This window comes from Ursus arctos, unplaced genomic scaffold, assembly GCF_023065955.2.
Source record: "Ursus arctos isolate Adak ecotype North America unplaced genomic scaffold, UrsArc2.0 scaffold_14, whole genome shotgun sequence".
NCBI lineage: Eukaryota > Metazoa > Chordata > Mammalia > Carnivora > Ursidae > Ursus > Ursus arctos.
In genome coordinates, this window is record NW_026622808.1 from 18,698,125 (window position 1) to 18,708,638 (window position 10,514).

Genomic DNA, 10,514 nt, shown 5'->3' on the forward strand with positions numbered 1-10,514 from the left:
ATATTAAGGCCTGGGCATTAAGATTTTACTGCATCCCCTACATACAGGTGATTTATCCCTCGTGTGAGTTTTCATGTTCTGTCACAGCATGTGGTCATATTTTAAGGCTGTATCTCATTCTGACCTTCACATCACTTTTATAGCAATTTCTTATAAGTAATCTCTATGCCCAACGTGGGGCTCAGACTCACAACCCTGAGATCAAGAGGTGCCTGCTCTACCAACTGAGCCAGCCAGGCGCCCCTGACTTTTACAGGAATGTTAGATGTGTAAAATTCATGTAAGAGCAACAACAAAAAGGCTCTTCCACATACCTTATAACTGGAAGGTTCTCTCAAATGTGAGTTCTTACACATTCTGTAAAGTATGGACAATTACTGCTCTTCCACAGACATTATATGAATGGGAATTCTGCCCCAGAAGTTCCTATCATGTAAGGACGAGAAATGAGTAAAGCTTTCCCACACATTATTTACTTTCATAAGGTACTTTATCCAGATGAGTTTAGATGTGACTACTAAGGCCTGAAGAACATTTACAGGTTTTTTCACATGCCTTAGTTCTTAAATGTTTAGCAAGTGCCGAAGATTGAGTGAAGGCTTTCCCACATCCCTTACATTCATATGGTTTCTCTCCAGTGTGAGTTCGCATGTGAATATTAAGGCACGTGGAGTACCTAAAGGCTTTCCCACATTCTTTACATTTGTACGGCTTTTCTCCAGTGTGCGTTCGCATGTGCATACTAAGATTTGTAGAACGAGCAAAAGCTTTCCCACATTCTTTACACGCATAGGCCTTCTCCCCAGTGTGAGTTCTTGAATGTGTGGTAAGGCCTGAAGACTGAGTGAAAGCTTTCCCACATTGCTTGCATTCGTATGGCTTCTCTCCAGTGTGTGTCCTTACATGCTGATTCAGCATTGAAGAATTATTAAAGGCTTTCCCACATTCCTTACATACATAGGGTTTCTCTCCAGTGTGTGTTCGCACGTGTAAGACAAGTCCCGAGGAACGAGTGAAAGTTTTCCCACACTCCTTACATAAATACGGCTTTTCTCCACTGTGAATTCTCACGTGTTTTGTAAGGTATGAAGAGTGAATAAAAGCTTTTCCACATTCCTTACATTCATATGGTTTTTCTCCAGTGTGAATTCTCATGTGTAAAATAAGTCCTGTGGATCGAGTAAAGGCTTTCCCACATTCCACGCATACATAGGGCTTTTGTCCACTGTGAATTCTTCTATGATCGGTAAGGTATGAGGCTTGAGTGAAGGCTTTCCCACATTCTTTACATGCATATGGTTTTTCTCCAGTGTGGGGTCTCATGTGTACCTTAAGGGATGACTGATTAACAAAAGTTCTCTGACAGTCTTTGCATTCACACGCTTTCCCTCGTGTCTGAGTTTTCTTGTGCCCAGTAAGATTTGAAAGCTGACCAAAGGCTTTATCATGTTGAACATTCTCAGAAGTTTTCTCCTGAACAGGGATTTCCTTGAGCAAAGTACAAATGAAGTTCTTTTTAAAGGCTTTTCCATTCTGATTACCCTTAGAAGTTTTCTGTCTACTGTGAGTCATAAATGAGTACCCACTAAACGCTCTTCCACACAACTTAGAGCCATACTGTTTTGCTCCAGCGTTGCTTCTCTCCCGTTAATTAAGGTTTAAATAATAAGTAAAGACTTCTGCACCCTCACTATAAGAATTTCTCCCTCATCACAACTTTAATGCATTGGAAACATCATCATAATTGAAGTGTTTTTTCCATTTCAGTGTATGGAGTTCCTGCCCTGTTTTTGAGTTATTTTAAGTTGAATAAACAGACTCTGAAGCTAGGACCCTGAATTATACTCTACTTTCACAGAGTATCTCCTGGTAATTATTCATACTAAATCATTTCAAACCTAAATTATTCCGACTAAATCCCAGTGCATCAAGCACTGGACATCTGAGTTATATTATGTGGGTCTCTGAGGAGAAACGGGTTTGAAGTAGGTTTAGAGTGCTCCTCAAATTCTTGATATTCAAAGAATCTCTTCACAGATTCTGCTTTCTTTGGGTAAATGACATTTACTTCATATCATTCGCATAGATTTTGTACTTCTGGTCCAGGTGTGGAAGAAAAGAATTACTTTTGGAGAGCTTACCAACTGTATTCCATTTGATGTTTTTTCCAAAGAAATATCTTGAAGGGGTGTGGAAACTTTGGTTTTGAGCTGCAAATCCAATTCTGAAAAAAGGTAGACAAATTTAGTTTTGGGGAAAAATCCTGGGATAAAGTGATGTAAAAGCATACAGCATAGAGAACGACACCACAAACTACGGTGAAGTAGGGAACGCCAGGACTCCTTCCCACCGGAAAACAACTAACGAGCTTACAAAAACTATCCAAATCAACTATTACAGAACTTTGGAATCTAGCCAAAAACTTACAACCGCCAACGGAACACTTCTGGAAGGAAGCAGCAGCTATAGTTCACCAAGAGTGCGCCGAGCCATTTTAATTACACACCTGCCATCCCCACTCTGCAGATCAGCTGCAGCCACGCACACAGCAGGATGCATCCCCGAGCAAGTTACAAGCGCTGAGAGGAGCACTGTGGACTCCGTTAAAGAACTGCCGCTGTGTGTTTCCATTGGTCTGGCAGCTTCCTCGAGTATCACTGCTGCAACGCTGTGCCGTTATCTCACCCAACTCCAGAGAGTTCCCAGGAGCAAGGCGGCATCTCAGACAACGACTGATGAAAGTGTCTAAAGGCAAAGTATCGTCTACAGCAGTCCAAGGAAAGGGAAAGCATTGGCAACAAACAAAAGACAGCCTGAAAAGCCTTAGAAGGAACAGACTGGGAATGTCGATATGTACGTAAATGAAAGCTCGAGTGTTTACCAGGGAATTAAGAAGTCCACAAGCACACCCGGGGCTGGATGTATGCTCAGAAAGGCTGGAGAGGACCCAAAGCTTTCACCTCTGGCTGACCTTCAGCCAGGAATGGAAGGCTACGGAAGAGCTGTAGATAGCCTAGCTAAACACTGACAGAGGGGCCCAACACATAGCCAATCAACGAAAACCAAAAGAATATTTTTGGTTTTCTTTTCTTAGCTCCAGGTATTTAAGGAATTTCTGTCACTCTAAGGTGACCACTGAACTAACAGAACACAGATTTCAGGGACTGCACTAAAAAGAAAGCAGAATATACAAAAACAATTTATAAATGCCACTAAACAAACACCAACAATACACAACAACCAGCAATAACAAACCCAGGGAGGGGGTGAATCAGATTCTCAAATCGCCACATTATGATGCCTAAAATTTACATTTCCAACTAACACATATGAGGTATGCAAAGGAACAATAAAAAAATTAATACAAATTGTTCCTGAAAGCCAAGGCATCAGACTTACTAATAAGTTTAAGACAATCTGTTTCAACATACCCAAAAAGCTAATGGAAACCATGGACAGAGAACTAAAGGAAATTAGAAGAATTATGTCTCACTTAAGAGATTGTGAAATAAGAGACAGAAATTACAAAACAGAACCAAATAAAATTCTGGAGCCAAGGGGCACCTGGGTGGCTCAGTCAGTTAAGTGTCTGCATTCAGCTCAGGTCATGATCCCAGGGTCCTGGGATCGAGCCCCCACATCAGGCTCCCTGCTCAGCAGGGAGCCTGCTTCTCCCTCTCCCTCTGCAACTCCCCCTGCTTTTGCTGTCTCTGTCAAGTAATAGAATCTTTTTTTTACAAAATTCTGGAGCCAAAAAGTACAATATCAGAAATGTGTGGTACAGGCCAAAGGACAGACATATACACGAATAGAAGAGAGAATCCAGAAAAAAACCCACACATCTAGAAGCAATATATTCTCAACAATTGCGCCATGACCATTCAATGGGGAAAGAATGGTCTCTTCAACACAGTCCTAGGATAACTGGATATTTCTATGCAAAGGAATCAAACTGGACCCCTACTTCACACCATATACACAAATTCACTCAAAACAGATCAAAAACCTAATGTAAAGGCTAAACCCATAAACGTCTTAGAAGAAAACAAGGGGGTAAATCTTCAGAACCTTGGATTTGACGGTGTCCAATCTTTCTTTCTTAGATATGACATCAAAAGCACCAAAGAGAACAAAGATAAACTGGACCCCACCGCAATGAAAAATGTACATCAAAGAACACTATCAAAAAAGTGAAAGGATAACCCCAAAAATGGGAGAAAATATTTGCAAATCATCCACGTGACACGGGTCCACTATTAGAGTACAGAAAGAACTCCTATGCTTCAACAACAACAAAACAAACAACCCAAGGTAAAAAAATGGGCAAAGAACTTGAATTGGCATTTCTCCAAAGACATAGAAATGGTCAAAAAGCATACAAAAAGATGCCCAACACCATTTGTTTTAGGGACATGCAAATCAAAACCACAGTAAGATACTACATTACTGCTGGGATGGTCGCTATTAAAAAAAAAAAAAGGAAAGGGGCGAGGGAGGAAGAAAGGAGAAGTGATGAAAAGGATGTGCAGGGAATGGAATATGCTGGACGGAATGGAATATGGTACAGCCTCTACGTAAAACAGTTTGGTAATCCTTAACAAGTTAAACATAAAATGACCATATGCCCCCACAATTCTATTTCTAAGTAAGTCACAGTCATGAAATTGAATTCTATACAGCATTCTTATCTGTATAGAATCTATACAGATTCCATCTGATATGTACAGAATAGGCAAACCTGTAGATTTGAAAGTAGATTAGTGGTTGCAGGGAGTGGGGGTAGAGCTGAGGGGAGGCTGACTGCTTAATGGTTAAAGGTTTTCCTTTTCAAGTGATGAAAATATTTTGGAACTCAAAAGAGCTGATGGTAGCACAACACTGTGAATGTACTCAATACCAATAAATCACATTCACTAAAATGGCTAATTTTTGTGTATTCTACCTTTAAAAAAAATATGGCACATACGTATGTCTAAATATGCATGAGACAAGACAAAAGGTTGAGACAAAAGGGAAGTTGGACAACACAGGAGTTTGGCAATGATAAGGGTATGGTGTCAAAATTGTAGGCAATTAACAAAGCTTAATACTCTGGAAAACTAAGGCTGACAGTAAACAAAATACACTGATAGAATCAGGAAAACAAGACAGCATATACTGTAAAATGAGCTATCTGAAAAATAATGAAATTTTCAATTGCGTCAGACACATCTTTCTGGGAGAATAGAAAAAGGTTGAGATCAATGGAAATTTAAAGGTAAAGGGAGTTGAAGGTTCCTAATAAGCAAACTGAGAAACCGAATGGCTTCAGCCTTCTCAGAATATACCTTTGAAAGTTTGCCAAGTGGCATTTCCAAACGTACTGCACCTTTCCCAGGCTAGCATCGTTCGCCACAAAACCATATTCATGAACTTACCCTGCAGAATTCCTCTCCCTCCTGTCCTCAGCTCTTCTGCTCCTCCCACTGGAGAGTTGAGATCAGGTCCGCATGATTCGTATCCTGCTTACGGAAAAACATATAAAGAGGACCTTGCAAGACATGAAACGTGGCTCTTTGGATAGGAACCAACACTTTAGCTTCAGGGTTTCTGTAGAGGGTGAAGTCTCACTTTACAAACAGCAAAATAATCAACAAAAATTTAAATCGATGCAATAAAACTATTCTAAAAGGACAAAACTATAAGTACATTCTTTCTGTGCCCTCAAATGACTAGAGAGCTCTAAGACCTGAAAATCATGTCCAGCATCTACATACATTTAAAGTCCTAAGGGTTTCAGTCCCTAGAAGGAATAAAGTCATTTATTCTCACAGGGAATCCTCTAGACAGTAAGGCCCCTGAGGCCAGGGATTATGTCTGTCTTGTTTACCACCGTATTCCCATTTGACAGCAAAGATACTTAAGAAACATTCATTTCATAAAGGGCTCAGTGAAGAAATGATGCCAGCCTTACCTAGTATAATGAGATTCTGGTAGTTCTCCAACATCACATCTCTGTAGAGATCTCTCTGTGTTTGATCCAACAAAGTCCACTCCTCCCAGGTAAAGTTCACAGCCACATCCTCGAAGGTCACTAAGTGCTAAACCATGAAATACATGCTGGCTTCAGCTAACCATCATCTTCTCTGAGGGTCTCAGGAAGATGCATGAGGGACTGAGGAAGGTAGACCAGAAGCCTACAATACTCCTGAGCCCTGACCTCTTCTCTAGCTACAGATCCTGCCTGGTGATCACAGCCAGTCACATGGACTTACCAGCATCACTGACATGTGACTAAATTTATGTTACCACAACTTGACTGTGGGCTCTTCTTGCTTTATTCGTCCTCTACTTAGAAGCTGTAGTTAGCACTGAACACAGTGCAACACTGTAAAATCTACTAACAGATGAATTATTTCCATAGTAACACACACATTCCATGAGATTAGATACCTTCATATCATTCCTCGGTATCTATCATAACACTTAGCAAAACGATAAGCCAACAAGCAAGACTGAGGATCAGAAAGAATTAATGAATACTGAGATAAAAGAATCATACCCAGTGTAATCCCTATATATTCTGAGATGGCATGAGTCCTGAAGAAATTGACCTGAGACTCATTGCTTAAGCAGGGTCATTAATCGCTGTAAGAAGCCTGGGGACATTACAAGGAGATACGGCCACCTGACAAATAAGCCTATTCTGAAGAAAGGTCAGCTTTCCACTTACCTGAGAAGGATCCATCAGTAACCCAGCCACCATCCTTGCCTCCTCAATTTTTCGCTCATGAAGACAGAAAGGGTCCCAAGAAAGATGACCTCAGAAAGAAGAATGCCATGAACTCTGAAGCCAATCCAATTCCAGTAATCACATGCCTATAAGCTATTCCACACCACGCATGGAACGTACCACAAATGCACTAATTCCATAAACTGGCAAAGTACTCTGAGTTACCTGGAGCAAGAAAATGGTTTTCTGGATCTTGCTATGCATGAGGAACAGGTTAAATATTCCATCTTAGAGTTACGCAAATTACAGTACAGAGAGGCAGAGCTGTTTGACACAACAGAATTCATGAATATGTTACCCCCTCAACAAGCACACACACCTTTTAGCCTCCCAAATCCCAGGAACCTGACTTAGACACGCTCGGCTCATTTCAGTAGCTCTTATATGGCCCACTGTACGATCACTCAGCCACTGAGCACTGGATCTGCCATTTGTGAAGGAACTATATGAAAAGAAGCATCAACAAGAACTCACCACACACCTGATTCACATCAAGGGCTGCCATCCTGTGAACAGGATAGTGAGAGTTTCCAGAATATTCCCCATTTCTTGCTAAGAAGACCACTTCAGAGAAGCTTTTGAGTTTAAATTAAGAGCTTGACCTCAGGGGCAGCTGGGTGGCTCAGTCGTTAAGCGTCTGCCTTCAGCTCAGGGCGTGATCACGGTGTTCTGGGATCGAGCCCCTCATCAGGCTCCTCCGCTGGGAGCCTGCTTCTTCCTCTCCCACTCCCCCTGCTTGTGTTCCCTCTCTCGCTGGCTGTCTCTGTCAAATAAATAAATAAAATCTTTAAAAAAAAAAAAAAAAGAGCTTGATCTCAATTTCTCTTTGAATACTGGAGTGTCTGGGTAACTGGTTCACAATATCCATCATTAAGCAACAGACATTTTCCCTCAATCATCAAACATCACTCCTTAGCCACCTCTGTGTAGATGAAACATGTGACAGCATTAAAAACTCGAACATCCTACCATGCAAATATTAATACCAACCTCTATTTACTGAGTACTCTTAGTAGTTCTACATATACAAACTCCTCTAGTTGCCCTAATAACCCTCCAGATTGGGTATTAATAACTATCATTTAATAACTGAGAAAATGGAGGTTCACACAGTATTAATAACTGTCTCAAATCACCCGTTTGGAAAGGTAAGCCAGGCAGACACATACTGGTATGGCAAGAGCCTTATCTCCTGTGGTGGCTGTTATTCCTGACATGACCAGAATTCAGTCCACATCCTCTGCTAGGCATAATGGAGATGAGAAATACAAAAGGTTTTATGAAAGGAGAAGTCGCTCTGAGCCCCCTGCTGGAGCTTGCTTGGATTGAAAACCTTTGCCTCCTGCTGTCTCTTATTCCTTCATTCAGTCAGCAAATACTTAGTAAGGGCCTTCCTTCTGCCAGGCCAGCTACTAAGCAATGAGGACGGAACAGTTCTTAGGTATCTCACAGTTCAATCGGGCAATGCAGGTAATAAACAGATAACTGATTATCAGTGGTGATGAGCGGTATAAAGAATCAATCCCATTAAAGTATAAGGAGTACTGCACATACGCAAATACGTTCCTGATGCAGACACAAGGCTAGCTAAAGGCAGGATAAAGACAGAATAGGGAAATACTCACTTCAGAGGACTGTGGTAATTGATACCTCACTTACTTAAAAAGTAGTGTTCAAATTTTGACCCAGACATCCACACTGGAAATATCTAATTTTAGAAAAACTCAAAATACATTTCTCATGTTAGCTACTGCAACAGCATCTGAATCGTGTCGTCATTTTTATTTTAATGTTGAAACTGAAGGCTTTCCATATTCTCTCACAGTTAACCACAAAGACTAGTCTACAAATATACCGTGTATCTTTTCACCTTTTTAAATTACTGATTAGTTCTACTTTTTTCCATCATTAATTTTTATTCATCCTTTCAGTATATTTTCTTTTACTTCTACATTTCTTGCTCAACCTTATGAAGTAGCATGCTTAGTTCCATTTCTCGAACTTCTTTTATTAAATTACAGCATACATACAACTAAGGGAGGCAATCATGAATAAAAATTTCAATGAGGTATTAAGAAACGAACAGCTCCATATAACCATCATTCAGGCTGAGAAATAGAATATATCCAAATCAAGCACCTCAGACATATTCCCTATCTCCTTTCCAAATCACTCACTCCATGCTTCCCAACTGCAACCACTATCCGGACATTTAACACTCTATATTCTGCCTGTTTTTGAGTTTTAAAGAAAGAGTATCAAACAGCACGCATTCTTTTACGTCTGGCTTCTTTCATTCGGCATTATGTTTGCGACGTTCATCCAAGTTGTTGCATCTGGGCTCCTTCGTTTTGCTAAACAGTATGCCACAAAAAATCTATGCCACAGTTCATCCACTCGTCCCTTGATTCACTTTGGGTTATTTCCAATTTAGGGATATTTCAAATAATGATGTTACAAATAGTGTGTCTGTTCATAAACGTCACAGTGGACATGTGTGTGTATTACTGGTGTGTAAGTTAGTTGATACACTTTAAAAATGTGTTTCCACTAGCAGTGTAAGCACATCTCAACCCACACTTGGCACCGTCACTCTTTTTAGTTTTACCTGTAGACATTCAGTGTGTGCAGTAGTATTACGCTGAGGTTTTTATCTGCAAACCTCCGGTTGCTAATGATATGAAGCACCTTTTCATTTATTTGTTGTCCATTTGCATTTTTTTCTTTTATTGAAGAGCCTATCCAAACCTCTTACTCATTTTTCACTTTGGGTATTAATTTGTAGGAGTTATTACGTAACTCCTTTGTCGTTACATGTGAGGCAATTAACCAAGTACTAAAGGTCGAATATCATGCCTGCAAATTATTCTAATCTCCTTACTTTCAAAGAGCTCATCATAAACATTTCACTATACACATGGACAGAGATGTAGAAAGAGATACACTACGCATGCAAAATACTAACGGTCAATGTGCAACAAGGTAACAACCCGAATAATTCATCAACCTTCAATAACGGCTGCCCACAGCCAGAGCATTTCCGTCCAATGCTCACCAGAGCGGCCCGCAATCACCAGGTCAGTGAGAAGAGGGCACTGCGGCCGTTTTCCACCACTGCGTACACGTTTCTCCTCTGGAGAAAGAGCAGTGTTTGTTCCGGCAGCTTCTGAAGAGAGGCACACACCGGACTGAGAAAAGACCCTGCCTCCACCGGGGCCCCTGAGCCACAGCCCCAACCCCCACCCGCGCGGGCGGAGCCGACAGAGGCTCTCGGAGGGACCCGGGCGTCCGCAGTTCCTCGGGCGCAGCATACCGGCGGGGAGGAGGCGCCGCGATCCCCGACCAGCCCGGGAAGTTCGAAACCCCCGGGGCTGAGCGCCGGGCGGAAGGCCAACGGGGTGCAAAACCTACCTCCCACGCAGGGCGGAGCGGGAAGTGAGCTGTTATCCGACGAGCACTTCCGCTTCCGGTTTCCGCCACGAGGTCAGCGTAAGGGGCGGAGGCTCAGGAGCATCGAGGTCAGGTTGCGGGTGGCCGCCGCTTTTTCCAGACCTCCGGGGAGGAGGTTCCACCTGCATCCGGAGCAGGCATTCCTCACCAACCGGGCCGGAGAGCCGAGCGGAGCGCAGGGGACCGAGTTGGAAGAGGGACAGACGCGGTGAGCGGGGTCTGCCTCCGGGTTCCGGGCCAAGGAAGCTCAGCAAGTGCTTTTCTACAGGTCTTTCTCCTTGTTGGTTCCGCT

General features: G+C 42.1%; 1 protein-coding gene across 11 annotated transcripts; it reads right to left on the reverse strand.

Annotated features, from left to right (window-relative positions):
- Positions 1 to 471: 471 nt before the first annotated feature.
- Positions 472 to 10,228, reverse strand: ZNF846 (zinc finger protein 846). 11 transcript variants are annotated; one of them, XM_048211681.2, is made up of 8 exons: positions 10,086 to 10,176; positions 9,828 to 9,938; positions 7,247 to 7,535; positions 6,713 to 6,801; positions 5,954 to 6,080; positions 5,418 to 5,501; positions 2,142 to 2,224; positions 472 to 1,488 (listed from the first exon to the last, which is right to left on the reverse strand). In XM_048211681.2, exons 3-8 carry the CDS (start codon positions 7,275 to 7,277, stop codon positions 505 to 507), a joined length of 1,398 nt encoding a protein of 465 aa, XP_048067638.1. In that variant the 5' UTR covers positions 7,278 to 7,535; positions 9,828 to 9,938; positions 10,086 to 10,176; the 3' UTR covers positions 472 to 504. The 11 variants fall into 11 exon arrangements, with proteins under 11 accessions (XP_048067638.1, XP_057167483.1, XP_057167488.1 ...); XM_057311500.1 differs by lacking the exons at positions 9,828 to 9,938; positions 10,086 to 10,176 and adding an exon at positions 10,184 to 10,217 and having other exon boundaries at positions 5,418 to 5,504; XM_057311505.1 differs by lacking the exon at positions 10,086 to 10,176 and adding an exon at positions 10,184 to 10,209 and having other exon boundaries at positions 6,713 to 7,535.
- Positions 10,229 to 10,514: the final 286 nt, after the last annotated feature.